General features: G+C 48.6%; 13 protein-coding genes across 13 annotated transcripts; 8 read left to right on the forward strand and 5 right to left on the reverse strand.

Annotated features, from left to right (window-relative positions):
- Positions 1-15: 15 nt before the first annotated feature.
- PC9H_010134 (uncharacterized protein) lies at positions 16-1,864 on the reverse strand (the record flags this gene model as incomplete). Its single annotated transcript, XM_036779628.1, has 9 exons — positions 16-394; positions 446-542; positions 593-851; positions 901-1,022; positions 1,079-1,205; positions 1,380-1,480; positions 1,533-1,590; positions 1,643-1,770; positions 1,825-1,864. 9 exons carry the CDS (start codon positions 1,862-1,864, stop codon positions 16-18), a joined length of 1,311 nt encoding a protein of 436 aa, XP_036629017.1.
- Positions 1,865-2,227: 363 nt separating this feature from the next.
- On the reverse strand, positions 2,228-4,288 carry PC9H_010135 (uncharacterized protein; the record flags this gene model as incomplete). Its single annotated transcript, XM_036779629.1, has 4 exons — positions 2,228-2,776; positions 2,830-3,070; positions 3,122-3,306; positions 3,359-4,288. 4 exons carry the CDS (start codon positions 4,286-4,288, stop codon positions 2,228-2,230), a joined length of 1,905 nt encoding a protein of 634 aa, XP_036629018.1.
- A 604-nt stretch (positions 4,289-4,892) lies between these two features.
- On the forward strand, positions 4,893-5,928 carry PC9H_010136 (uncharacterized protein; the record flags this gene model as incomplete). The annotated part of the gene is made up of 3 exons (XM_036779630.1): positions 4,893-4,985; positions 5,043-5,230; positions 5,289-5,928. 3 exons carry the CDS (start codon positions 4,893-4,895, stop codon positions 5,926-5,928), a joined length of 921 nt encoding a protein of 306 aa, XP_036629019.1.
- Positions 5,929-7,347: 1,419 nt separating this feature from the next.
- PC9H_010137 (uncharacterized protein) lies at positions 7,348-8,383 on the reverse strand (the record flags this gene model as incomplete). The annotated part of the gene is made up of 3 exons (XM_036779631.1): positions 7,348-7,987; positions 8,046-8,233; positions 8,291-8,383. 3 exons carry the CDS (start codon positions 8,381-8,383, stop codon positions 7,348-7,350), a joined length of 921 nt encoding a protein of 306 aa, XP_036629020.1.
- A 604-nt stretch (positions 8,384-8,987) lies between these two features.
- Positions 8,988-11,048, forward strand: PC9H_010138 (uncharacterized protein; the record flags this gene model as incomplete). Its single annotated transcript, XM_036779632.1, has 4 exons — positions 8,988-9,917; positions 9,970-10,154; positions 10,206-10,446; positions 10,500-11,048. 4 exons carry the CDS (start codon positions 8,988-8,990, stop codon positions 11,046-11,048), a joined length of 1,905 nt encoding a protein of 634 aa, XP_036629021.1.
- Positions 11,049-11,555: 507 nt separating this feature from the next.
- On the forward strand, positions 11,556-13,260 carry PC9H_010139 (uncharacterized protein; the record flags this gene model as incomplete). The annotated part of the gene is made up of 8 exons (XM_036779633.1): positions 11,556-11,633; positions 11,686-11,743; positions 11,796-11,896; positions 11,945-12,197; positions 12,254-12,375; positions 12,425-12,683; positions 12,734-12,830; positions 12,882-13,260. The coding sequence occupies 8 exons, from the start codon at positions 11,556-11,558 to the stop codon at positions 13,258-13,260; spliced, it is 1,347 nt and encodes a 448-aa protein (XP_036629022.1).
- A 107-nt stretch (positions 13,261-13,367) lies between these two features.
- Positions 13,368-13,764, forward strand: PC9H_010140 (uncharacterized protein; the record flags this gene model as incomplete). The annotated part of the gene is made up of 3 exons (XM_036779634.1): positions 13,368-13,535; positions 13,590-13,649; positions 13,699-13,764. 3 exons carry the CDS (start codon positions 13,368-13,370, stop codon positions 13,762-13,764), a joined length of 294 nt encoding a protein of 97 aa, XP_036629023.1.
- A 958-nt stretch (positions 13,765-14,722) lies between these two features.
- PC9H_010141 (uncharacterized protein) lies at positions 14,723-15,202 on the forward strand (the record flags this gene model as incomplete). The annotated part of the gene is made up of 1 exon (XM_036779635.1): positions 14,723-15,202. One exon carries the CDS (start codon positions 14,723-14,725, stop codon positions 15,200-15,202), a length of 480 nt encoding a protein of 159 aa, XP_036629024.1.
- Positions 15,203-15,440: 238 nt separating this feature from the next.
- PC9H_010142 (uncharacterized protein) lies at positions 15,441-15,865 on the forward strand (the record flags this gene model as incomplete). The annotated part of the gene is made up of 2 exons (XM_036779636.1): positions 15,441-15,553; positions 15,604-15,865. 2 exons carry the CDS (start codon positions 15,441-15,443, stop codon positions 15,863-15,865), a joined length of 375 nt encoding a protein of 124 aa, XP_036629025.1.
- Positions 15,866-15,986: 121 nt separating this feature from the next.
- Positions 15,987-16,468, reverse strand: PC9H_010143 (uncharacterized protein; the record flags this gene model as incomplete). Its single annotated transcript, XM_036779637.1, has 2 exons — positions 15,987-16,208; positions 16,259-16,468. The coding sequence occupies 2 exons, from the start codon at positions 16,466-16,468 to the stop codon at positions 15,987-15,989; spliced, it is 432 nt and encodes a 143-aa protein (XP_036629026.1).
- A 582-nt stretch (positions 16,469-17,050) lies between these two features.
- Positions 17,051-17,614, forward strand: PC9H_010144 (uncharacterized protein; the record flags this gene model as incomplete). The annotated part of the gene is made up of 1 exon (XM_036779638.1): positions 17,051-17,614. The coding sequence occupies one exon, from the start codon at positions 17,051-17,053 to the stop codon at positions 17,612-17,614; it is 564 nt and encodes a 187-aa protein (XP_036629027.1).
- A 952-nt stretch (positions 17,615-18,566) lies between these two features.
- Positions 18,567-19,056, forward strand: PC9H_010145 (uncharacterized protein; the record flags this gene model as incomplete). Its single annotated transcript, XM_036779639.1, has 3 exons — positions 18,567-18,681; positions 18,729-18,873; positions 18,936-19,056. 3 exons carry the CDS (start codon positions 18,567-18,569, stop codon positions 19,054-19,056), a joined length of 381 nt encoding a protein of 126 aa, XP_036629028.1.
- A 3,437-nt stretch (positions 19,057-22,493) lies between these two features.
- On the reverse strand, positions 22,494-27,752 carry PC9H_010146 (uncharacterized protein; the record flags this gene model as incomplete). Its single annotated transcript, XM_036779640.1, has 10 exons — positions 22,494-23,058; positions 23,111-23,507; positions 23,974-24,134; positions 24,184-24,638; positions 24,696-25,088; positions 25,140-25,340; positions 25,389-25,421; positions 25,483-26,315; positions 26,607-27,533; positions 27,584-27,752. The coding sequence occupies 10 exons, from the start codon at positions 27,750-27,752 to the stop codon at positions 22,494-22,496; spliced, it is 4,134 nt and encodes a 1,377-aa protein (XP_036629029.1).
- Positions 27,753-27,844: the final 92 nt, after the last annotated feature.

A 27,844-nucleotide genomic window follows, 5' to 3' on the forward strand; every position in this document is an offset into this window, starting at 1 on the left:
ACAAATTATCTACTCCTATTCATCAGTTTCAGTTGCCCCTGCCCCACTCCCACTCTCGACAAGACCTAGGATTTCATCTCCACCGTAACAGGTACCACTGAGAAAAGGTACCTTACCCATGGAAGTGAGTGTACGATAGACATCGCAAACCTTGGAAGAAAAAGTAATGGCGATCCCAGAGTTTTCTGCACCGTACGACCGTGTAGTTCCATGTGCGTTGTTGGGATTCCAGATGACAAGACTGGCAGATGCAGCACGTACTGCAACCCGCAAGCCAACATCGACAAAACTGCTGCCTGCAGATTTGTCGGCAGAGTCATCAACATTGTCAACATTGCGGTTGACAATCCAAGACGCAGCCCAAGGGCAATATGAAGCGTCTCGGTGCACTGGACTGTGAAGTAATCAGAATCATAAAGAAACAGCATAGTGAAATATAACTCACGCAGAATACCCACAGGAAATATATGCCTCCGGAGGTGCCCGGGAGCATGTAGGAAACATATAGTCCTTATCTCCCAGACATAGACGGAAGCCGGTACCTATAAAATCAGGCATTAGAAGAGGTCACATATAAGCAAATAGATGTCACCTGGCCCAACATTCTGGGTAGCAAGATGAGGCAATTCCTCTTCCTCAACATACTTCACCATTGCATCAGTCACCTCGGTTGGGGCGTATGCACTCAGAATAGACCAAAAGATGCTAACAGCACCAATAGCATCAGTATCGTGAATCTTCATGTCTTTGTTGGACAAATTCTTGACGAAAGACTTGGCCCATCCTAGGACACGGGCGTGGCGGGGGCCAAGGTTCATGCCAATCTGAGTCAAATTGCCCTCATGGTAGGGCTATCAAAGAATCAGACCAAATCAGTCATATAAGTGATGATAAACTTACACGGACATCCCGTCTGGCCCAGCATGCATAGTCAATGACAGCATTGAGCCATTTATAGAGGTCTGCAGTCAACTCGCTGCCTTCCCCAATGCCATGGAAGACAACGAGTTCAAGCTTAGGGCCTTCACGCCGACATGGTATTAGTATTTTCTCATTGTAAATGAAGTTAATGACTCACATTCACGTGTACCAGACAGGAATATGACATTCTCTGCCGGAGCAACGGTATAAAAGCCCATTTCCTCATCAACAACCGCTTCCCCTGTGCCCTCCATGCCACGGATGTCTGACATCCAGGTACGGACCTTGATACATGGGGTAGCATCACGGGTGCGCCATACAATACGCACAGAAGTGTCACCTGCATCGTACCTGGAGATATAATCAGCAACACTCAAGGGGGCTCTACCCCTGATCCCCAGATCGTAAATCTACACAGCTCAATACATAGACATGTTAGGAAGCAGAATGGTACATACCAGATGTCTTTTCTCCTGATGAGTAGCCTTCCCATCAAGTGCTGCCTGCAGCAACTTAGCTTCCCTGTTGATCTTCTTCAAGTGAAGACAGATCTGGTGCCCTACTGAGAGTCAGCACCAACAGGAAGGACAAGCTTGGTCTGAATAACATACCTATTGTTTCAGGGCCAAATACCTCACCCTTTAACCCCTTCCTGATGATGTCCTCCACCTACAGCCTGATTAACCACTATTTTCTGGCAACAAGAGTAGGTAGAGCTCACCACATTGAACCCCTTCATGTTGTCCTTGAATGCACCTAGACAATCCTGCAGCAGTTTCGTCTTATCACACAAATCCATGGGGGTGAGATGAAGGAACTGATCCTCCATTGATAAGAGTATCTGACGAACTACAATCATATAGTCAGCTAGATGAAACATCTAGAGACAGACAAAATGCCTACACTGGTCAGTGTCTTGCTTATTGGCATATTTCCTAGGCATTTTGATGTGTGATACGATGATAGATGAGTGTTGGAGCTAGAGGTAGTAGCTGCTGGCTGACGAAGACATGTGACTCATATTTGGGTGATATATTTTAAATATGATGAAGAATATTTATTGTCAGTATAGCTGAGTTGGTGTATCTCTTTACTCTGAATAAGGTCGGACTGCTCACTACGAAGCTCTGTTCAATTCCTGCTAGTTGCAGTTTAATTGCACCTGTAATGATCATGTGATTCATGCCCCTAAAGCACCAGGTAAGTAATGCACAATCTTTCTTATCATTAGCTTGAGGATTTTGTTTTTTTTTCCTCTTCGCAGTATTAGTCTGTAGATCTATTTCATTCTAGCCAAAGCCATTGTTTAGGCTTCACCCATGTATAGCATTGTCTGCATTGTATGTAATCCCTGCACCCAAAATTCAGCCCTGGGCCTCCAGATAGCATCAGGCAATGCCACAAAAATGTCCTTTTTACCCCGCTTCCCAACCCTCAGGTTTTCATATCCTGGATATTCACTGCTCCACTCTTCAGGACATATTCCAAAGCCCTGAGGGAGGAAGCGATTCTGATGGATAGTGGCCAAGGTTTCAGCAAATACTGCACCACCATTTTCTGTAAAAGGAGACACTGCTTTCGGTGCTGCCACTATCTTGGGGAGGAAATTTGCAGCATATTCAGCACCTAGAGTCTCCTCAAATGCACCCCATGTATGCTGTTCTTCATCATCAGATCCATCAGTCTCTATATCTGTCTCCTCATCACCGTCATGCTGTAGGTGGTTGTTCTGGACAGGATCTGATGGGGTCTCAGCTGAGTTGACGCCATATGCTGCAGTGATCTCCTCTGGTGGAATGTTGTCACAGTCATCATGGTACTCCCCATGCTGTAGACGACCAGTCAAATGCAAATCCTACATATAAATAAGTTTGCTACCTCACAGACAGTTCAATAGTGGTGACATACATTAGGTGAATTGTCATGTCCTCTCCCCCCTATTGGATGTGCATTCCATGTTGCTTGAAATGATTGGCAATCTGTGTTGATATCGTTCAAGAACAGAACATGGATGAGCCATAGATGGTGGGGATTATGACGGTCGAGCTGATGCTGGTCTTCTAGCCGCTGGAAAAATGCCCGCCATTGTTGTCCAAATTGGGTACCTATTTCTACCCACAAACACTCTACACGTGTATTGCGGGTTGAACTAAAACCACTTGATTAGTAAACATGAGCAGAGGTAATGATGTCGACATACGGTCCCCAGATAAATGAGCCACGGTTTGCACCCTTGGTAAGAATCATATAAACAGCAATGCCCTTATTCTCCCGTCCACGGTCTCCACGTACACGCGAAGGTTGTCCATGATTTTCAACTGCTTCCAGGAATACACTTAGGGCAGTATCGGCACGATTGTTATCACTGGCACGTAAGCCTGTAATCTAAATGTAGGTGTTAGTTCAATAGAGCAGTTTATAAGTTCTGGTACTTCACCATACGGCTATAACCATCTACCACACCGAAGATGACAATTCCCCAATGGATGAGCTTGTGATGGCCATCGATATGCCAGAGGGCATTTGGACGGGAAACTTCATAGACGCGGCGCTTGATCACTGTCTGTTGCTTTACTTTCTGCCCTAAACCACTAGCCCGTTGGAGTGCCTCCGAAATGCGGGTTTTTTGAATACGGAGTCCTTGGTGGGATAGAAATCCTTGCAGGTAACGCAGGCCAGATGTTGGTCGGACCTCGCGGGATTTCTGTACAATGGTGTCAAGCTCGCCATTAGTAAGCTTGTCAAACTCATGGTGGATGTTGTGTTCTTTAAGTTGAGTATAGAGTGTTTGTCGGCTAACATTCAGGAGACGGGCGAGTTTTGCAATAGATATTTTGCGACCACCTTCCAGAGCATTGTGCAAGAAGTCGGGATCAATAACCTTCCGTGGGCGTCCACATGCACCACTGGAAACAATGGATACTGGCTGTGGTACCACAACATTGGTGTCCTCACTATATAGTATTGTTAGCATGAAGTCTTGAGATAGAAGTGAAAGACTAAACTGGTTGACTGCTGTAGTATGAGCTCTGTCAAGTTGGGCGATCAGGAACCCAACAGATGAGGTGATGGAATGTAGCCATTCCAGTGGAATACCCTCCTGCATTGCATGTTCTTCCATAGCAAGCAAAATTGGAACACCATCTTCTATTAGCCTCTCTGAGTGGAATCGTAGACGATTAGCTTCAGCCTCTTGACCAAGCAGTTTGTGAGCAGCAAGGTATATGAACTCGATGCGATTGAAAGCATCATACACCCCTGGGGACCAGGAGGCCTGAGTAGGGTGGGGGGGGAGAGGTGGCAACGACATGATGTTTTCTGTAGATCCAGAGATGAGAACTTGTAAAATAGACAGCTGAGCAGACATACTTGTGATGTAGGCGAGTTAAAATACTCTTGATCGGTTGATGAGCGATACTGAGCTCTTGAACATAGCTGCTTAAATATATTATAAGTATCCTAAACTAGTTCAATAGTTCAACAACTGGAATGGCATTAGATAGATATGACAGGCTCCCTGGGCTGCTATCGCCCTGTTTTTCTAGGTCTGGCCAATTGAATAGATGCTATGAGTACACTAAATAAGCACAGCAGACTTCATACCATCCACTTTAGCTCCAGAATCAATTAAGCCCGGCCTAAGCATACTCACTATTCTCCTAGTCAAATCACTAAGTACTTCAGGAGCTCTGTCATACTTAATCCGTACGATCACCATGCCCTAAACATACTCACTATTCCCCTAGTCAGATCACTAAGGACCTCAGGAGCTCTGTCATACTTAGTTCGTATGATCGCCATGCTTTGATAGCCTAGTTTACACCGACAATAAATACAACTGCAAATTTACCACTGATACCCACAACCCAAGAAGCCACTCACAAATGACTGAGGTCTGTCATTGCACTCCCTTTTTGTTCTCATGCTAATCAACTTGTCTATGGCAGAATCTTACATCGCTTACCACCAGCATGAGTCTTTCCACCGACCAGGATCATAGCTCTTCTAGTTCTGTTGCTGATCTAAATGTTATCAATCTGGAAAAGTCGGTTGTTTGGTGTAGGGTATTGAGCTTTACTTTTTATCTGCTTTTGAGATCGTTCTCATGGACATCACTCTAGGGAAACGATAACGAAAATAGCAAAACACCAGTTCATGTTATGCTGCTGGCGAAACACTCGACTGTTCTGATGAACATGTTCACCCTTCCTCAAACGAATGACCCTAATCCAGAGGGAGGGGCTGATAATCCCATTGTTATGCCTGTCCCATGGGAGCAACTCGAGAATATGCTTGAATGGATATTTCAGTATGTGCCTCACTAAATAACATCACTCATGAAGGCCTAATCACTCTGTTTGATACAGTTTGTGGGATAAGTCCAAGCTGAAATCTGATCGGGCATTGTGTGAGAAGAAGTACACTATGCTGCTTGCAACAAGTCGCCTATTTGATATGCCTCGGGCTGCTGACGATGCAATCGAGGCATTGGGAAACCTATATCTCCCCTCTTCCCGATCCCTGCGACTTGCGAGGCAGTATACAGTGACTGCATGGCTCAAACCTGCCATTCAATACCTTCTCGAGCACCGAACACTGCAAGATCTGACGAGCGAAGAAGCCAATGAGATTGGCATAGGACTGTACTCTATCATAGCTCGTGCCAAGGAAGCCTGGCAAACTTACCGACTCAGTGTGGCTTATCAACCAGTCAATCTCGACTTTTCTGACGACGAACGATGGGAGGATGAAGGGGGCTGTGACAATCACTCAGAGTGTACAGCAGCATGGGTACCATGGTGGTGGAGGTATATTGCTCGGAAGATTATCTATCCTGATGATCCTCTTGACCTGCACGAAATACGAACAATTGTCACCGAAGCAAAGATCCCTGGAATGGCACCCAACGGCAAAGCTGCCCTCCTCCGAAGGCTTCTATTTACCGAATGGGATCATATCTTGAATCATGCTGTGGAGAGGGCGACTAGACTGATTGAAGAGCTATAGAACATTATATGTATAGTGTGTAGAGGCCTAGCTAATGACAATCCTTGTACTTCGTAGATGAACACAAAGGGGCTCATATAGGGGCATGATCAATCTCCTGCTCGGATTTCATGTATGACCATGGATAGTACTTATTACTCTCACGGTCAGATTAAGTCCTTCTCACGGTCAGATTGAAGCCTTCCCACGGTCAGAAGCCCTTAAAGCATCCAATACACCAGATCAGCGAAGATATGTGTTATAGGCGCATCCAAGGACCCCCTTAGGGGCTACTAGGGGCGCACCCACGTGCGTTTTCTGACTATGGGCTCGGGCCGCGCATATACGCGGCCATGCAGACTTCCCAGATTACGGACTAAGTACATACTCGAGCACATTGTAGTTACTACGACCGAACTCATTACTGTTTCGTGAACGCGCGGACGCCGCGTGTTCCTTAGTATATAGTCCTGTATCATACATACAGCTACCTTAGTTTGAATATTAGTTCCTTCTCCGCACTCGCACCTTGCCCCTCTAGTGGGTTCCCCCCCCATCGCACCCCTTCGCCTCCGCCCGTACCCTCGGTACCCGCGTAGGACTCCTCCCGGAAATACAGGGCACGCAAGAGTGTGGGAGGCGCAGCCAGTAGCTGAAGCCAAGCCCGTACGTCCTCGTTTCCCCCGTTTCCCCCACGCGTCTACGTGGAACCGCGCACCCGCAGGTCCGCGTATCCCGAGCCCCCCTGCGAGTGTGGCTCTTAACAATATGTAGAATAAAGCTCTTAACACGTACGGGCTTGGCTTCAGCTACTGGCTGCGCCTCCCACACTCTTGCGTGCCCTGTATTTCCGGGAGGAGTCCTACGCGGGTACCGAGGGTACGGGCGGAGGCGAAGGGGTGCGATGGGGGGGGAACCCACTAGAGGGGCAAGGTGCGAGTGCGGAGAAGGAACTAATATTCAAACTAAGGTAGCTGTATGTATGATACAGGACTATATACTAAGGAACACGCGGCGTCCGCGCGTTCACGAAACAGTAATGAGTTCGGTCGTAGTAACTACAATGTGCTCGAGTATGTACTTAGTCCGTAATCTGGGAAGTCTGCATGGCCGCGTATATGCGCGGCCCGAGCCCATAGTCAGAAAACGCACGTGGGTGCGCCCCTAGTAGCCCCTAAGGGGGTCCTTGGATGCGCCTATAACACATATCTTCGCTGATCTGGTGTATTGGATGCTTTAAGGGCTTCTGACCGTGGGAAGGCTTCAATCTGACCGTGAGAAGGACTTAATCTGACCGTGAGAGTAATAAGTACTATCCATGGTCATACATGAAATCCGAGCAGGAGATTGATCATGCCCCTATATGAGCCCCTTTGTGTTCATCTACGAAGTACAAGGATTGTCATTAGCTAGGCCTCTACACACTATACATATAATGTTCTATAGCTCTTCAATCAGTCTAGTCGCCCTCTCCACAGCATGATTCAAGATATGATCCCATTCGGTAAATAGAAGCCTTCGGAGGAGGGCAGCTTTGCCGTTGGGTGCCATTCCAGGGATCTTTGCTTCGGTGACAATTGTTCGTATTTCGTGCAGGTCAAGAGGATCATCAGGATAGATAATCTTCCGAGCAATATACCTCCACCACCATGGTACCCATGCTGCTGTACACTCTGAGTGATTGTCACAGCCCCCTTCATCCTCCCATCGTTCGTCGTCAGAAAAGTCGAGATTGACTGGTTGATAAGCCACACTGAGTCGGTAAGTTTGCCAGGCTTCCTTGGCACGAGCTATGATAGAGTACAGTCCTATGCCAATCTCATTGGCTTCTTCGCTCGTCAGATCTTGCAGTGTTCGGTGCTCGAGAAGGTATTGAATGGCAGGTTTGAGCCATGCAGTCACTGTATACTGCCTCGCAAGTCGCAGGGATCGGGAAGAGGGGAGATATAGGTTTCCCAATGCCTCGATTGCATCGTCAGCAGCCCGAGGCATATCAAATAGGCGACTTGTTGCAAGCAGCATAGTGTACTTCTTCTCACACAATGCCCGATCAGATTTCAGCTTGGACTTATCCCACAAACTGTATCAAACAGAGTGATTAGGCCTTCATGAGTGATGTTATTTAGTGAGGCACATACTGAAATATCCATTCAAGCATATTCTCGAGTTGCTCCCATGGGACAGGCATAACAATGGGATTATCAGCCCCTCCCTCTGGATTAGGGTCATTCGTTTGAGGAAGGGTGAACATGTTCATCAGAACAGTCGAGTGTTTCGCCAGCAGCATAACATGAACTGGTGTTTTGCTATTTTCGTTATCGTTTCCCTAGAGTGATGTCCATGAGAACGATCTCAAAAGCAGATAAAAAGTAAAGCTCAATACCCTACACCAAACAACCGACTTTTCCAGATTGATAACATTTAGATCAGCAACAGAACTAGAAGAGCTATGATCCTGGTCGGTGGAAAGACTCATGCTGGTGGTAAGCGATGTAAGATTCTGCCATAGACAAGTTGATTAGCATGAGAACAAAAAGGGAGTGCAATGACAGACCTCAGTCATTTGTGAGTGGCTTCTTGGGTTGTGGGTATCAGTGGTAAATTTGCAGTTGTATTTATTGTCGGTGTAAACTAGGCTATCAAAGCATGGCGATCATACGAACTAAGTATGACAGAGCTCCTGAGGTCCTTAGTGATCTGACTAGGGGAATAGTGAGTATGTTTAGGGCATGGTGATCGTACGGATTAAGTATGACAGAGCTCCTGAAGTACTTAGTGATTTGACTAGGAGAATAGTGAGTATGCTTAGGCCGGGCTTAATTGATTCTGGAGCTAAAGTGGATGGTATGAAGTCTGCTGTGCTTATTTAGTGTACTCATAGCATCTATTCAATTGGCCAGACCTAGAAAAACAGGGCGATAGCAGCCCAGGGAGCCTGTCATATCTATCTAATGCCATTCCAGTTGTTGAACTATTGAACTAGTTTAGGATACTTATAATATATTTAAGCAGCTATGTTCAAGAGCTCAGTATCGCTCATCAACCGATCAAGAGTATTTTAACTCGCCTACATCACAAGTATGTCTGCTCAGCTGTCTATTTTACAAGTTCTCATCTCTGGATCTACAGAAAACATCATGTCGTTGCCACCTCTCCCCCCCCACCCTACTCAGGCCTCCTGGTCCCCAGGGGTGTATGATGCTTTCAATCGCATCGAGTTCATATACCTTGCTGCTCACAAACTGCTTGGTCAAGAGGCTGAAGCTAATCGTCTACGATTCCACTCAGAGAGGCTAATAGAAGATGGTGTTCCAATTTTGCTTGCTATGGAAGAACATGCAATGCAGGAGGGTATTCCACTGGAATGGCTACATTCCATCACCTCATCTGTTGGGTTCCTGATCGCCCAACTTGACAGAGCTCATACTACAGCAGTCAACCAGTTTAGTCTTTCACTTCTATCTCAAGACTTCATGCTAACAATACTATATAGTGAGGACACCAATGTTGTGGTACCACAGCCAGTATCCATTGTTTCCAGTGGTGCATGTGGACGCCCACGGAAGGTTATTGATCCCGACTTCTTGCACAATGCTCTGGAAGGTGGTCGCAAAATATCTATTGCAAAACTCGCCCGTCTCCTGAATGTTAGCCGACAAACACTCTATACTCAACTTAAAGAACACAACATCCACCATGAGTTTGACAAGCTTACTAATGGCGAGCTTGACACCATTGTACAGAAATCCCGCGAGGTCCGACCAACATCTGGCCTGCGTTACCTGCAAGGATTTCTATCCCACCAAGGACTCCGTATTCAAAAAACCCGCATTTCGGAGGCACTCCAACGGGCTAGTGGTTTAGGGCAGAAAGTAAAGCAACAGACAGTGATCAAGCGCCGCGTCTATGAAGTTTCCCGTCCAAATGCCCTCTGGCATATCGATGGCCATCACAAGCTCATCCATTGGGGAATTGTCATCTTCGGTGTGGTAGATGGTTATAGCCGTATGGTGAAGTACCAGAACTTATAAACTGCTCTATTGAACTAACACCTACATTTAGATTACAGGCTTACGTGCCAGTGATAACAATCGTGCCGATACTGCCCTAAGTGTATTCCTGGAAGCAGTTGAAAATCATGGACAACCTTCGCGTGTACGTGGAGACCGTGGACGGGAGAATAAGGGCATTGCTGTTTATATGATTCTTACCAAGGGTGCAAACCGTGGCTCATTTATCTGGGGACCGTATGTCGACATCATTACCTCTGCTCATGTTTACTAATCAAGTGGTTTTAGTTCAACCCGCAATACACGTGTAGAGTGTTTGTGGGTAGAAATAGGTACCCAATTTGGACAACAATGGCGGGCATTTTTCCAGCGGCTAGAAGACCAGCATCAGCTCGACCGTCATAATCCCCACCATCTATGGCTCATCCATGTTCTGTTCTTGAACGATATCAACACAGATTGCCAATCATTTCAAGCAACATGGAATGCACATCCAATAGGGGGGAGAGGACATGACAATTCACCTAATGTATGTCACCACTATTGAACTGTCTGTGAGGTAGCAAACTTATTTATATGTAGGATTTGCATTTGACTGGTCGTCTACAGCATGGGGAGTACCATGATGACTGTGACAACATTCCACCAGAGGAGATCACTGCAGCATATGGCGTCAACTCAGCTGAGACCCCATCAGATCCTGTCCAGAACAACCACCTACAGCATGACGGTGATGAGGAGACAGATATAGAGACTGATGGATCTGATGATGAAGAACAGCATACATGGGGTGCATTTGAGGAGACTCTAGGTGCTGAATATGCTGCAAATTTCCTCCCCAAGATAGTGGCAGCACCGAAAGCAGTGTCTCCTTTTACAGAAAATGGTGGTGCAGTATTTGCTGAAACCTTGGCCACTATCCATCAGAATCGCTTCCTCCCTCAGGGCTTTGGAATATGTCCTGAAGAGTGGAGCAGTGAATATCCAGGATATGAAAACCTGAGGGTTGGGAAGCGGGGTAAAAAGGACATTTTTGTGGCATTGCCTGATGCTATCTGGAGGCCCAGGGCTGAATTTTGGGTGCAGGGATTACATACAATGCAGACAATGCTATACATGGGTGAAGCCTAAACAATGGCTTTGGCTAGAATGAAATAGATCTACAGACTAATACTGCGAAGAGGAAAAAAAAACAAAATCCTCAAGCTAATGATAAGAAAGATTGTGCATTACTTACCTGGTGCTTTAGGGGCATGAATCACATGATCATTACAGGTGCAATTAAACTGCAACTAGCAGGAATTGAACAGAGCTTCGTAGTGAGCAGTCCGACCTTATTCAGAGTAAAGAGATACACCAACTCAGCTATACTGACAATAAATATTCTTCATCATATTTAAAATATATCACCCAAATATGAGTCACATGTCTTCGTCAGCCAGCAGCTACTACCTCTAGCTCCAACACTCATCTATCATCGTATCACACATCAAAATGCCTAGGAAATATGCCAATAAGCAAGACACTGACCAGTGTAGGCATTTTGTCTGTCTCTAGATGTTTCATCTAGCTGACTATATGATTGTAGTTCGTCAGATACTCTTATCAATGGAGGATCAGTTCCTTCATCTCACCCCCATGGATTTGTGTGATAAGACGAAACTGCTGCAGGATTGTCTAGGTGCATTCAAGGACAACATGAAGGGGTTCAATGTGGTGAGCTCTACCTACTCTTGTTGCCAGAAAATAGTGGTTAATCAGGCTGTAGGTGGAGGACATCATCAGGAAGGGGTTAAAGGGTGAGGTATTTGGCCCTGAAACAATAGGTATGTTATTCAGACCAAGCTTGTCCTTCCTGTTGGTGCTGACTCTCAGTAGGGCACCAGATCTGTCTTCACTTGAAGAAGATCAACAGGGAAGCTAAGTTGCTGCAGGCAGCACTTGATGGGAAGGCTACTCATCAGGAGAAAAGACATCTGGTATGTACCATTCTGCTTCCTAACATGTCTATGTATTGAGCTGTGTAGATTTACGATCTGGGGATCAGGGGTAGAGCCCCCTTGAGTGTTGCTGATTATATCTCCAGGTACGATGCAGGTGACACTTCTGTGCGTATTGTATGGCGCACCCGTGATGCTACCCCATGTATCAAGGTCCGTACCTGGATGTCAGACATCCGTGGCATGGAGGGCACAGGGGAAGCGGTTGTTGATGAGGAAATGGGCTTTTATACCGTTGCTCCGGCAGAGAATGTCATATTCCTGTCTGGTACACGTGAATGTGAGTCATTAACTTCATTTACAATGAGAAAATACTAATACCATGTCGGCGTGAAGGCCCTAAGCTTGAACTCGTTGTCTTCCATGGCATTGGGGAAGGCAGCGAGTTGACTGCAGACCTCTATAAATGGCTCAATGCTGTCATTGACTATGCATGCTGGGCCAGACGGGATGTCCGTGTAAGTTTATCATCACTTATATGACTGATTTGGTCTGATTCTTTGATAGCCCTACCATGAGGGCAATTTGACTCAGATTGGCATGAACCTTGGCCCCCGCCACGCCCGTGTCCTAGGATGGGCCAAGTCTTTCGTCAAGAATTTGTCCAACAAAGACATGAAGATTCACGATACTGATGCTATTGGTGCTGTTAGCATCTTTTGGTCTATTCTGAGTGCATACGCCCCAACCGAGGTGACTGATGCAATGGTGAAGTATGTTGAGGAAGAGGAATTGCCTCATCTTGCTACCCAGAATGTTGGGCCAGGTGACATCTATTTGCTTATATGTGACCTCTTCTAATGCCTGATTTTATAGGTACCGGCTTCCGTCTATGTCTGGGAGATAAGGACTATATGTTTCCTACATGCTCCCGGGCACCTCCGGAGGCATATATTTCCTGTGGGTATTCTGCGTGAGTTATATTTCACTATGCTGTTTCTTTATGATTCTGATTACTTCACAGTCCAGTGCACCGAGACGCTTCATATTGCCCTTGGGCTGCGTCTTGGATTGTCAACCGCAATGTTGACAATGTTGATGACTCTGCCGACAAATCTGCAGGCAGCAGTTTTGTCGATGTTGGCTTGCGGGTTGCAGTACGTGCTGCATCTGCCAGTCTTGTCATCTGGAATCCCAACAACGCACATGGAACTACACGGTCGTACGGTGCAGAAAACTCTGGGATCGCCATTACTTTTTCTTCCAAGGTTTGCGATGTCTATCGTACACTCACTTCCATGGGTAAGGTACCTTTTCTCAGTGGTACCTGTTACGGTGGAGATGAAATCCTAGGTCTTGTCGAGAGTGGGAGTGGGGCAGGGGCAACTGAAACTGATGAATAGGAGTAGATAATTTGTACATGTTTGTCATATGTTCAAATCGTTTCTCAGTCACTCTTTGTTTCCTTCTCTCTTTTCAATTCTCTAAAAAAACTCTACTCTTATTAAAAATGACATCGTCCTCTTCTGCTGTTGTCCAAATCCTCCAGCGAATGGTCACTCCTGCAGGGGCTAGCTCTCAAGCATCTAACAGTCGCAAGACAACTTCTATCGTAAAGCAGGCTCATAATGAGGCGAATAAAGGGTTACTCTCAGCCTCAAAAGCTTCAAAGCGAAAGGTGAGTTCGCTTACTTGTTGATTGTATAAAAGATTAATCATTGCTACTACTAAGCGAGGAGCCTCAACTGTTGATGTTGGATATATCTATGTCAATCCCCATGGAGTTACCATGGTATGTAGCTCGGTATACCATGCACATTGTCTAACTTTTACTCCTGTAGAATGGCGATGTCATCTCTGGCCTTGTAAAACCCTCTCCTCACAGCGTGCAAGATGGGATAATGTAGCACTTACTATGTAATTACTACGTGGAAACTATCCCTGATAATAAATCCATATTGCTATTTACATTAGACAAAGAATAGATAATGTAACACATATATATTCTCACAATCAGTATGCGAGCATAATGCTAAACAAAGGCAATCCTTATCTTGAGAATATCTAATCCCAGGTCAGCATAATTACTCCGTAATGATTGAATATTAATTGGGTATTGGGCGTGTAAGTAAGCAAACAATATAAGTCATTGTTTACCCAATATTGAGCGTCTATTGCCGCTTTCATTACGCAGTCAATACTCTTTGTAGTGTTTGGGAATTGATTGAATAATGTATACACTATTCATTTTGTAGTTATTGCGTATCCCCTTTGTTAATTTGCATTCATTATATTATCTCGGAGATCAAGTATTTATTAGAGATTCAATCAGCTATGTATTTTATAATTTAGACAACATTACCCCGCCACTATCTGGCATAATAGTTGATTATTATGCCTTATCAGAGAATCCCATAATGTACGGGGTATTGATCTTATACTTTCCGGTGCAGATATGTCACAATTATACGATCATTATTCAAACATAATATGCAAGAAATACGCTATAAAAATATGCAAGTAATATGTGATAGCAATATGTGAGTAGTATGCTATAATAATACACGAGATATACTTGAATAGTTGGGCAGAAGATATGACAATAATAGTTGAGAAATAATTCTCCGGGGAGCCACTGAGTGGCGACCGGGTGGGGCGCAACGTGGCTTATACCCATATAAGGACATAAATTAAGATACCTTCCAAATTAAGGCATAGGTCGGTGAGATCGCGTTCACCCTCCAAAATGCTTCATACTTTGAAGACTTCTTATGCACATTTTTTACTGAGTCATGAATTCCTCAGGGCCCTATATACTGATATAGTACTATGTATGTATCCCTCCCCAGTGTCCCAGCGATCCCAATGGCGCCCATGCTGGTAGAGCAAAGTCCCCTTAGCAGTGTTCCTGGTGTTCCTAGTGCAGCACTTGCCATGTCAGTGCCGCTCGTGACCCTCGTGATGCCGCTGCCCCTCCTGATACCAGCGTTTCTCCTGATGCCAGTGACCTTTGTGATGCCACTGCCGCTCGTGACGCTCTTGATACCGCTCGTGGATCGTGACGCTCTTGATACTAGTGCCGCCAGTGATGTCGGTGACTTCTGTGACGCCAGTGACGCTCCTGACGTTCCTGATATCAGTGCCGCTCGTGACCCTCGTGATGCCAGTGCCGCCAGTGATGCCAGTGCCGCCAGTGACGCCAGTGATCCCAGTGATGCCAGTGATCTTTGTGCCGCCAGTGATCCCAGTGCCGCCAATGACGCCCCCGATTCCAGTGACCCCAGCGTTTCAGTGCTATCAATCGTTATTTGCCTACGTCCTAATTTGGGTATAGGTCGCAATTGATTGATGGATCCTCGCTCCAACTTAGTTTGGGGAAGTGATGGCTTTCACAAATCCAACTGTATCTATTCCTCTAAACGTACACTCTCTACCCAGACATTGGTTTGGCTTGCTCATATAATATCTGTATAATATCTGTATGACTTCGTTTGTCCCTGCGATAACCATTTCCTCCTCACTATCACCATCACCATTGCCACCACTAACAACTTCAACCACTTTAACACATCATCCAGTCAAGATGCGCGCTTGGTACTCCCCTGGTATCCCACTCCCTGATGCTCGTCTCGCGTTTGAGACGGCGCTGGTCCGCCATTTCGAGATTCAGTATGCTATGGACAACGTCGTCGTCGTGTACGTGTCCCAAGCATATAGATCAATGTCCTAATTAATCCTCTACCCAGTGACGCATCTACCTCGCCGTTTGGAACACTTTCGGCGACAATATACGGATTCGAAGGTCCCAATGGCGGTGCTTTGGAGGTAGCTATCACGTTAGACGACAAGGGCGGGGAGGACGACGAGGGAGACGACGAGGGAGACGACGAGGTCTGTCGACGGGGCTTCACACACCGGGTGCAACAATTCGATCCATTGCCCTACGAAGAGCTGGATCCACTCCGCGTTTTCTGCGCCTACCTACTCTGCTTTTGGGTGCTGCTGTAGAGGATAGAAGGCTTCGTCTACTCAGCATGTCATACTGTGGACTCAGTATTGGGGAGGAGTCAGTGACCAATCTACGCTACAAATAATCCTCTTCTATTCTTTCAAAAACGACTCTCGCATCCTAAGCATCTCGCCTGCACGCGTCATCTGCCGAATTAGAAGCCGGAAGAGTGTTGGATGCGGGCGAGGGAGGTGGCTCTGGTATATGTTCTGGTTGCGCATCCTGCAGTGAGTCGCCTCCGTTGATCACAGTGGAGCTCTCCTGGGAGGCCTCTCCGTCGTCCGGAATATCCAAAAGCGTAGGCTCCGCAGAAGCGGCCTGCAACAATTTGCCGGCGGGCGGCTTGTCTGAAATCTGGTCATCATGGGATCCGCTTCCACGATCTGGCTGACATGAAGATGTTCTCCGTACTCGTCGTCATCCCCGTCGTCGCCGTGATCAGGTTCGCCCTCTATCTCCGTGGCTGCCCGAGTATGTTCCCCTTCGCCTTCGCCTTCCGCAATCGCAGCCATCAGCCAATCGGCCTCACTGGAGGTTTCCGCAACACTGGAAGCAACACTAGCGGCGACGCTCGAATGATCATCGCCAGCACCACTAGCCATCTGAGGTGGCACCCCGCCAGCACTCCATCTCGACCAGCAGCATATACGTTTCCCGCGGCGGGACGACGCGTACGGCACGCGCGACCATCTCCTCGAGCGCTATCGGCGGAAGCGGCGCATGCGACACAAAGTCGATCTGCAGCGGTCTATCACCTCCATCATCGTGGCTCGGACGCGCGTCAGCAGGGAGGTGCGGCCAGCGGTGCCCCTCCATCTGGAACACACCGCCCATCTGCCGTAGCTGGACGAGGTCCAGTGGGTCCCGCGAGAGGGCCGCCTGTCGAGAAGGAGAAATGGGGGTTGAAACCCATGAACTGCCCTGGGCACTGTCTTATCTTCAATTCGAGGGATCCCAGCTATAAAGAACTCCCTGTTCGAATGGCCGAATTCGGTATCCTTCATCGTAATGAAGCATCGGGTGCGCTCACAGGCTTAACTCGTGTACGGGGATTCATGCAAGACGATACGCTAAACGAGCACGCCCCCTAACCTTTCGCCAAGTCTGTACTCGTTTGGTACAGTATCCAGTCGCCGTCGCCGTCGATATGCGCTGCCCTGCAATTCGTCTTACCGTCGTTGGCCATGTGCCTCGAATGCGATCCGTGGGGCTCAGACGCGGTAGCGATGGTTCCCGAATGGCATTACAGCGCGTGCTACTCGCAGCCGGACGTCGGGGAGTGTGTCCTCATCAGGTCGACGGCGAGCAGCGTGTTCCGCGCCTTCGTCTCGAGCTACCAGGGCGGAAACAACGCGTGGTTCACCCTGCGCAGCTCGTTCGGAGAGGGCCGCTGGAATCGCCGGGGGTGGGATGTTCTTGTTTGCACAGACGGCAAGGATACATGGCGCATGGGTGCTCACATCTATATCAAGCGGGTTACGGTGTATGTTACGGTAAAGGGCGTCGGGGATGTCGAGATCGAATACGGGAGGGATGGGGCGTACAAGGCTGACGGCGGGAGTAGAGAGGGGGAGATGAGCGAGGCGACTCGGAGGTCGGAATTGGTGGCACGTGCTCGGAATGCGCGGTTGCCATTAATTCTCGCCTCATTTCCTAAACCTTGGTCCGAGTTCAACGAAAGATACCACGCTACTCATGGGGAGGAGCGTCGGGATCCGTCACGCGCTCGACCTCGATATTGTCGATAGCCTTGACGGTAATATAGATCGTCGCCCCCCTAATGCACTCATAGTACCCCACGCGTTGCGTGTCATCCGCGTTCCTAATGGCGATCACCTCCCACCCAAGCGCGACCACCTGTCGTCCTCGGGGCACCACAAGTCGCCAAGGGTGTACCAGTCGTCTTTGCCCTTGGTGTAGCTCGAGACTAAGGCTTGGAACTTGTGCTCGGACAGGCTCTTGATGAAGACGTAGTCGCCGACGTATGACTGCATGGTCGGACGTCAGTAAATACCTCGAAGAGGTGGACGTAGAAGGAAAGCTGTACACCCATTGAGACTGAAACCGCAGAGAAGGTTTGTGAGCACGAGGGTGGTTGTTGGTGTGAAGGGGGATGTACCTCGCTAATGTCGCTGGTCCGGGAAACTGTGGTTCGTATTGGTAGTCGAAACTACGTGTTGGGCCACCTCTTATATGTCAGCGCATCGCGGTGTCAGGGCTAATAGGTCGCTTACCGCATGATACAATCGTCGCACGAGGGCCCATTCTGGACTCAAAGACGGACAGGTTGAGACATTCTGGGGTTAGTTCGCCCAATATGTCGAAACGTAAATTGGTATGGCGTGTGCGACTAGGCTTTGGGGGGCAAAGGTCGAGCCAAGGCATCGCAAGGCGTAGTAGGAGGGGAGCAGTTGTCAAAGCAGCCGCAGTCCGGAGACCCAAAGTACATTAGTCCCTGGAATTTGAATGAGTGCGTAGTCAGTGAGCGAAGCGACGGCGAATACGAGCACGAACACGAACAGATGCGATGATCAGCTCAGTGATCGCAACGGGAATGGCGGATGCAGTGATCATGGTTGAACATTGAGTTTCGGCGCCTATCTGTTGCTCATATTTGACCACACTACACTTGCTCATGTCACTTCCCACTAGAACGCAAAGCAGTTGAAGCTGGTCCCCTTCCCTAATTACGAACCAGACATGGACGTTTCTATGTCGGACGACGCAATGTGTGTTGACGCCCACCATACACGTCTCTCATCTACCACCAGTTCCTACTCTTCGAACGCATCCGACTCTCCTCTTGACAACTCCGGTGAGTTTGCGCTAGCATACGTAACACCATCTATCTAATGAAACCAGCCCCTTATCCGACGTTTGACCTTTATCCCTCATCACCTTCTGAACAAGCTCCATCCCCCCACCAATATCCTTACACACCCGCTCAATCCCCTTCTCTTCCCGCCGTTGGCCTTATTCAACCGTCCAAGTCTTTCGTTCATCATGGGTAGGTCGTCCCGCTGCAAAGGCTACGATAGAGCGCGACTTAATTACCCCCAATTGTCGCAGATCCAACTGCTCGCAAATACCTAAACTTCGCGTCGCCTGTGCTCCCGGACTTAACGGCCAACGAACTATGTGGAGCTTCTGCGAACAATGCGGTGCCATTTCCATGGTCGAGAGCGACTGATCACCTCGACTCTTCCTCATGATGCGGCCGCTGTCCACTTTGTACGCATTGTCTCCTAGGAGAATGTTCCTTTGGAATCCTCGCTTTGAAGGGAAGGTTCGACTCACAACGACTTCTGCACTGGTACCTACGACGAATACACCGATGATACACGGAGATAGTATTCGAATATTAAATCCTTCTGCTAATGCTTCGGTTCGTCAATGTTTCAGGCGTAGGGTGGGAAGAAGGGACATAATACCGAAGTCAGATAATACGCCAAATATCGGTCCCGAGATCAAGTCGGCGTCAAGGTGTAGTTCACTGACGTTCGTAAAGCGGCTAGTGCAATCTGGAATCCAATGTAAAGAGGTTGAGGGGATGCCTTTCAATAATATGTGGAGATTACGGATATTTTGGTAGAGATGTGGTGCTGTCGAGTAAGTAGAGGAAAGACAGACATCGATGAAAGTCGTCCTGGCAATGATTCAGAGAGACTGTGCGCAAGATATGAGCCCGACTACGATCGTCAAGATGGGCAATGATATGATGAATCGGCTCGATGGGCAGTCTCCCAGCCAAATCAAAGCCCCGAGAGATCTCCTGTGTGTCTATGTCCGCCTTCAGGTTCCAGATCCGTGGCGAACGCCCTCGAGCATTGACCCATTCGACCCAACAGAAGTTTTATCTAGAATCGCTGTGCGAAGCCATGGCGGGAAGGTAAAATTGGCGCGACGACGACATCATCTTTCTTGCGTCTGGTTCGCCAAAGCCCCGTCGCCGTTGCTCGAGCGAGCGTCGCCTTCCACAGATATTTTTGGCAGGCGTTAAGTTTGAGAGATGCGACAGACTGATGAAGAAAAAGAAAGGGAGGGCAATCGAATCTGCGGCGATTAGATAGCTAGGAAGACATCCCATTCAATTTGTTGCACTTCGTCTTATGAGTTACCGACCGTGTGATGGGAAGGATCTCCCCAAGCTAAAGATGGTAAGAATGAGAAGCTGGGCACGGAGTACTTGAGTCCAAGAGGGCTGCTGACGGTTCAGCAGGCCATCCCCATCGCGCACATCCCCGACGTGTTCCCGGGGGACAAGACTGGGCAATGCAACGAGGCACGGTATCTGCGGCTCAATACCAGGCTCCGCGTCTCCGCGTCATAACCAGTTGTTCGACTGATACCCGGATTTGGGCATAAGTCATAGATCATTGCTCCTATGTAGCCATTGGTTTGTCCACCGCGATGATTGAAAGTTCCAGTATATACACAACACAGACATCATACAAATGTACTCGATAGCGATTAAGTATGATACAAGCCTACTTTCGAGGCCGGAAGCGCGAGCGCGAACGGGCAGCCCTATATAACATGCGTGCGCGACGGTTATTAGATGGGCATTCGCTGTGTTGGCTTGTGGCATAGCTCAAATACAAGATTGATGCAAATAGAACGGCCGTCAAGCAATAAACAACTAGTACAATCACATTTGTTTAGTGAACGATAGGTCAAGGGACTTGAAAGTAGTTACCAAGCAAGCGATAACCAAAGCTTCTCGAGATAACAGGGGAATCGGTTGCTGCCTCCGAATTCGTCTCTGAGGAAACATGAGGCCCACTGATGTCAGGATGGTTCGTGTTGGTGGGGGATGGTATCTCGAGCTCTGGAAAAAGGTAGTCCTCAAAAGCGATCCCATTGTCAACGCAAGGCAAGATCGTGTCTGAGGGTTCTTCAGTGATGCTGTCTTCACAGATCGCGACATTGCAAGGCAGATTGTCTAGCGATGTGGTGGACAAGATAGGGATTGAAACAGGTAAATGAAAGGGTTGGACGAGGATAGGCGAAGATGAGCAAGGAAGAACGATGTTTGTCAGCAACGGGGTGGTGGGCTCCATTGATTCATTGAAGAGCGTGGCCGGAAGGGTTTGTGCAGTTGCGAAGCTGTCACCCAAATTCGTGGACAAGGATGGGGGTAGAGTCTCTGAGAGGATAACTGGGGACCTCACAGCTGGGAGACCCTTTTGTTTGCCTGGGCGAACGGGGGTTGGACGCGAAATCGATCTCGCATTGACGCTGCCAATCTTGTTGCTGCTCTGTGATGCACTCCCGACGTGACGTCCGTTGCAGGCTTGGCATGTACGCTGGTGCATGGAACGGGTTTGTTGAACGGTTTTCGAAACACATATAATATCCTTGAATATAACTGAATGGAGTGGCTCAAAGACATCCAAACTCCGCTGTGGCAAGCTGAAGCGAGAATTCAAAGTACTGTGTCCTATACCCAAATTAGGATATAGGAAAATAACGTGTCGATTGATAGGAGGCTTTACTGTGCACCAATGATCTTAAAACTTGAAGACACATTTGCGAACCGGGCTAGAACTACCTCAATCTCGTATTCTACGTATTGGAATCAAGCATGATCGTTCGTGGAGATCGAGTCAATCACAATGGCATCGTGCACACAACAGACCCGAGCGCTCGATAATCGACAATTCTTTGTCCTTTATATCACTAAACAGAGAAATATATGGACTGGGTTCATTAAGAAGTGTTTTCCTTGCTTGATTCTTGAATGGCACCTCCACTCGCAACTGAACTCCTCATGTCCATCTTCCAGGAAGCGGACGCTCAGACATGGCATACTCTCCTCTTCGTGTCCACCGCGTTTAAATGCATTGCAGAACCCCTTCTTTATCGCTGCGTCAAACTTCGATCATCAAAACAGAGGCTGCCGTGCCCAGTCGCATCGTTCCTCGGTAGCATGCGTCACGCAGGTGTGCACAGAAGACAATACGTACAGCATCTCTCCATCTTCGTCAACGACCATTCGCTGTTCCACGATTCTCTCGCCTTTATCCTCCAGGCCTGCCCCAATATTCTCTCCTTTCATTTGGGAGATGTCAATTCCTTTTGTTTTGAGATCACTCGCATCGCGTCGAGGTTGTCTCCTGCCCTACAGCTTGCTGCCTTGCGAGTAGAAGGGATGACCTGTTCTCGCCGGGAACTCTACTGGTCGAAGTCATTATTCAAGGGCGTGCGTTCAATCTCAACACCATTTGTTGAACGGGCAATTGTACGCTATGCACCCTTAATGCCCAACATAACTTGCTGGGAGCTGCGTGGGGACTTGCAACCCCTTGATAAAACCAATCGTCCAGAAACAGTCGCGGCCCTTCTATTGACACGCATTGAGTGCCTTCGGTTTGTCCGCGGAAGTTGGGCATGCTCAGAAGACTTTTCGCATCGCCTATTTGCAGCAATACCCAGTCTTCAATGTATTGAACTATGTGCACGAAACCCGTCCGAGGTTACCTGCTGGCGTCTATATAGAGGGAGTGGCGGCAAGGGTGTTAGGGTGTGGTGGTTGTGCAATCCCGGAGAGGAGTGGAAGACGGATTGGCAGCACAATGTAGAATGTCAAATTTGAGTTCTCTGATAATAATATGATATATGTACATGTTACATTACAAGGCGTGATTCAGAAATAAGGAGGCCTGAATTCTGCAGAATCTCTACGGCTGTATTCAGCCCCTCGATATTGTTTCCGATACTGCCCCCATTGGCTCGATTGCGCATCCGTTCAACTGCTTGAAGGGTATCAAAATTGAAACGTGTCGCGGCCAGAACATAGATCCTTGCCTGATGGATTGTGTCCAGATCAGCTAAGAGACTTGCTAACTCGCTCCTATTGCCTCCCAAGAAACTCCAGAGGCGAGCTAAAAGTGTCTCGTAGCTTTGACGGCGAGAACCCCCGTCATTGTTGAGAAGTTTGCCTATGTCAAGCAACCTTGTGTCGATGCGCAGGAGAATAGACAGAAGTGATAGTGATGCTGATGCGACGCGTGTGGACAGCGAATGGAATGCAGAGACGATGTCTTCAAGAACGGTGGAAGCAGGTGGTGTAGCCACACACACACGAGTGCTTATGGCGGCAACAGCTAGAGTGCAGAAGGCTGAATCGGATCCTATCCACTTCGCGAGGGGGCTCGCGCTTCTTGCAACATATCTGTCAAGGGACTTGATCCTATGGGATCTGTTCAGCCCCGATGTTTCAGTTTAATACATAAATAGCTCACTGATCAGATCCACCCTGTATCACAACCCGGAGCTCTTCGAGATTCTTTGTCAATTGCATGATGTCATTCGAGTTGTGGAGGAGCAAAGTTGATATCATTTCCTTCGAAGGAAGCTGGCTGGCATCGACAAGGAGCAGGATCTTCCTCGTCTCTATGTAGACATCGGTCAAGTTATTGATTAACGGTGCTGCCTGGGAGGCGTATCCTTGGAATTGTGTCGAATGCTGCTCCAGCTCCTTTGACAATCCCGACAGCCTGATGAATGCGTCTGTTGAACTGGATATAGTATTACAAAGGGTGGTGGCGGAGAGAAAGCGGCCGTGGCTGCAAAATGGCGAGGAGAGGGAAGACAGAAGGAAAAGGCTGGCCACGGACCCCGAAGCAAGGAAAAAGAGGCCTACAATCAAGATCAGAATTGCGGCAAGAAACTGGCTTTTCTGGCGGGGGAAGAGCGTAGTTCCAGAGTACAGGATGCAGGATAGGGTGGTTGTCCCGGGAAATACAGAGGTTTGTGACACCCACTCGAGGGTGATGTAACAGAATGAGAGAAATGACGTGGCGGCGCTGTGTAACATGGTGATGTGTGAGCTTGGTGTGGTGCGATGCGGTTGCTTTTATATGAGAGTATATAGACCTGAGTGGCTCAAACTTGACCATAATGCATTGACCGTTGAACGTTGATGGTCAAGTCTCAGAGACGCACATGCTTGTGGGCCCATGCTCGCGGGTCGCAGCAAATAAACTATGACTATATATGGCTAAACAAGTGCTAGTGATTCTCCACGTGGCTTGTTGTTGGACTACGACTATATTTGTATATAGGATAAATACTTCCTACAGAGCGACACTAGGTTGTAGCTAACTTCTTCGTCGATAGTGTTGCCTGGAACCTGAAGCATGGTGACTTTGGTTGGAGTCGTTGGAATTTGGCATGGAGACGTTGGGGTTTGGCGGGAGCGAAGGGTGGTTTCGGGGTAGTGGTGTTCGATGGGCGCTATGGACGACGACAAATCTAGCCGCTTTGCTGAAGTAAAGTTGAGCACCATGCCTGTGAGTTTGTGCCAAAGACTTACTATTCTAGGTTTGGCGGGAACCTCAGATCGACTTCATTCCGAATCACCAGCTGCTCCCTTTCTTGCTCATCGAGTGTCAGGAGGTACCCTTCGTCATAAAAGTTCCGGGGAAGTCCTTTAGGAGGCGAGGCTTCGTGGTCAACTCTTGCTCTCGCAGTCCTCACTCTCTTGTGTGGAAACGGACCGCTCTTGGGTTTGTCAGCTGTAGTGAACCGGGTGGAAAGGTAGAGGCCGTCGAGTGTGGAAAACCATTTCGTAACTTTCGGGTCTTTTGAACGCCAAGGCGGAATTTTCACGGCGTATACACCCATATCGTTGTCGGATTCATCCCCGCTCATCGCCTCATGAGACATGCGCTGAATGATGCCCTCGAACAGCGTCAATTTTTCCAATTGTTCTCCGGCCGGAAGTTTGAACTGCATTTTCTTGATAGCGTCACTGCGGCGTTGACGAAGCTGAAGGTGACAATATTTCAACATCGGGGGCGCAAAAAAGAGATCAAAATTACTCACTGCTCGACGTCGATTCTCTTGTCGCAGTTTTTTGGCCGCTCTGGCAAGCTCCAGGGTAGTGGCTTCATCAGGAGGTAATGCCGCGTGGGCACTAGCTAGAAAGCGGTTGCGAAGCTGGGCAAGATGAGTCATGAAGGCCTTGCGGACAAGCTTCTTGTTCTTGCATTCGTATTCATCCTCCTTGATGAATTCCTCTGCAACAAGTACACTTGCCGCTTTATTCCAGAGAGAAGACCTCCAGCGGGTAGTATCGAGGTCCAAGCAAAAAGCTTCAAGCCTTGGACCATCTTGCTTGTTGTTAGCAAAATCGTCGATTTGTCGCGGGGTTGGCACTGCGATTGGTCGTTCTGCTAAGTTTAGAAGCGTGATATCGCAATAATCACGCATATCATCCTGTTACCAGTTCAGAAATCATAGAGGTTTCAGAGCAAATCATTAGCTTACATGTAAACGGTTGAGAAAGGAGGATTTGCGGCGTGGGTCAAAGCATAAGTCTTCTTCGTCGGAGTCGTTTCCTTGGTCTGAATGTCCGCCCTTGGGACCAGACTGGCGTTGCCCGCGACGTCGTGGACTTGGCGAGGGCGTGGGTAGCTGTTTGGTGAGTGCTATCACCCGACCTAAGTCTTGATATGTTGCTGGTGTGTCCTGCGGAACCTTTAAGATGTGGTGCACAACAAACGTCTAGTGACTTACAGGTGTTTGCATAAGTCTGTGGTAGACGTAATCCTACGAAAAGACAGGCCAACATTGATGAAGTTTCAAAGTTCATAGAGGGGAGATCGCATACCAAATCATTGGCGGCTGTCTCGCTCCTGGGGGTAGTTCTACGTTGAGAGTCTTCGAGAGACATGTCGCTTCCGTTATCGCTATCGCGAGCGTCTTCAACTGGGGTGTTCTTGGTAACGCGGCGATGGTGGATACCGCTGACGCGACCATTTTCGGGAGTTGATAAGCCGTCATACGACCCTCGCAGTCCATCCCATTGCATGTCGAGATTGGCAGCACGATTGTCGCGTCGGCCACGATGGAGGTTACCGTCGTCGCTATCACTAACCTCTTCAACTTCAACATTCCTCCTCCGCTGATGGGAACGACCGGAGGTCAATTGTTGAGCACGCGGTGGTAGGCCACCCCGTTCAGTGGTGGGGGGGATAGATTTGGTTGAGGGAGGAGTAGGCAAGCCTCCATGGGGTTGTAGTCCACCCCGTCCTGTGTCGGAGTCAACGACCATGTTTGTACGATGTTCGTTGAGTGGATTGGAATCGGGAGGGAAAGTAGACAGTTGACTCCAAACGTTAGTGGTGTACCCTTTCCACCCACTTGGTTTGACGGCGGGACTGTCGTGGCCGCGACGGCCAGGGTCCGCAAACCGAACTTGCTTCGTGACTCTTTTCCAGCCAGCAGTCGCATCGACGGCGTCTTCAGGCGGCAGCGGAACGCTGTGAGTACCGCTGGGATTCCGATGAAGGCCGCCCCATTCTGCGTTGGAGTCTACGACCATGGCTGCACTCTTATTGTGGTTCACGTCGTAATGACGGTCCGGTGGATTGAGAGGCGGCACCTGAACGCTGGGAGTACCGCTGGGATTCAGATGAAGGCCGCCCCAAACTGCGTTGGAACCTACGCCGATCGCTGGGTTCGCGTCACCATGATGGTGTGGTGGATTGGGATCAAGTGGAGGGTGAGATGGAGGGTCAACTCGCTGCATTGTCTCAGGCGGCACTTGAACGTTGAGAGTGCCGCTGGGATTCCGATTGAGGCCGCCCCATTCTGCGTTGGAGTCTACGACCATGGCTGCACTCTTATTGCGGTTCACGTCGTAATGATGGTCCGGTGGATTGAGAGGCGGCACCTGAACGCTGGGAGTACCGCTGGAATTCCGACGAAGGCCGTCCCATTCTGCGTTGGAACCTACGCCGATCGCTGGGTTCGCGTCGTCATGATGGTGTGGTGGATTGGAATCAATTGGAGGGGTGGGGGAATGTTCTCCAACGTTTGCGGTAAGGGATTTCTGTGACATCAGGTTGACTGGGCTGCCATGTCCAGCACGGCCAGCGTCTTCAAGGCAAACTGGTTCCCTAGCTTGCTGTGGTATCCCGGGCGGCAGATGAACACTGGGACTCCCATTGGGAAGCAGGCTGGCCCCTTCTGTGCCTGAATCAGCAGCAGTGATGTGTTCTTTGTCGCGAAGGTCTGGTGGATTGGGGGCGATCGGAGGATTAGAGGACTGTTCCCCAACGTTGGTGGTAGGAGCTATCTGCGGGGTCGCATTGACTGGACTGCCACGCCCAGTACGGGCAGCGCCTTCCAATCGAGCTTCAATGGAGGGGTCGGTTTCAGTTAACGTATGCGACGTATTTTCTGGCAGCTTTTGGTGATTACCGCCGTTCGCACCACGTATACCATCCCATTCAGTGCATTCGGCAGAATCGACAGTCATTTCGTCCCCCTGACCAGGGCTTGGTACATATGCATGCATAGAATCGCTTAAGCCGCCCCACGAGGCATAGTCAACTGGGCTATTTTCCCTTGTACCGCCCCACGGGTTGTAGCCAACCTCATTGTCGTGGGGAGTACCACTAGGTTTATCATCGACGAACATGAAATCGTTGCCATCACGGAGTCTGAGAAATTGGTCAATATCGTCCGAAGGTGGTGGAGGAAGTTGCGGTCCAGGGTCAAGGAAGGGATTGCCATTCGAAGCGAAATCTGGTGGGTTGAGGTCGGATGGGACCAGGGGCGTATGTGTTGAATTGGCATTGGAATTTTCTGGGGACGAATTTCTCCGGCGAGTCCTTCGAGGCCTCTTGGGTGGTATCTCTTTTGCAACCCGATGATCTACCAATGAAATATGAGACCCTGTCGCAGTGGGATAAAACACGACATACATTTAGTGGGTGGCAAGGCACCATTGACTCTGATGAAGCTGTCCCGCGATTCTACGTCCAACCTCGAATCACCATCGTTATCACGACGCTTGACTCCTGGCCAAAGCGTGTAGCCGCCCCCGGGAGTCCCAGCTCTGAAGCTGAACGGTGTCTGCGGAAGGTTTGCCATAAATGTTAAGGAGTGATGTTGAAAAGAGGGGGATTTACTACGGACTAGTACTCACCTCTGCTTTATGAGCTTATGAATGGTTCAGCTACAAA

The sequence above is a fragment of the Pleurotus ostreatus genome, assembly GCF_014466165.1.
Source record: "Pleurotus ostreatus strain PC9 chromosome Unknown scaffold_7, whole genome shotgun sequence".
Lineage (NCBI taxonomy): Eukaryota > Fungi > Basidiomycota > Agaricomycetes > Agaricales > Pleurotaceae > Pleurotus > Pleurotus ostreatus.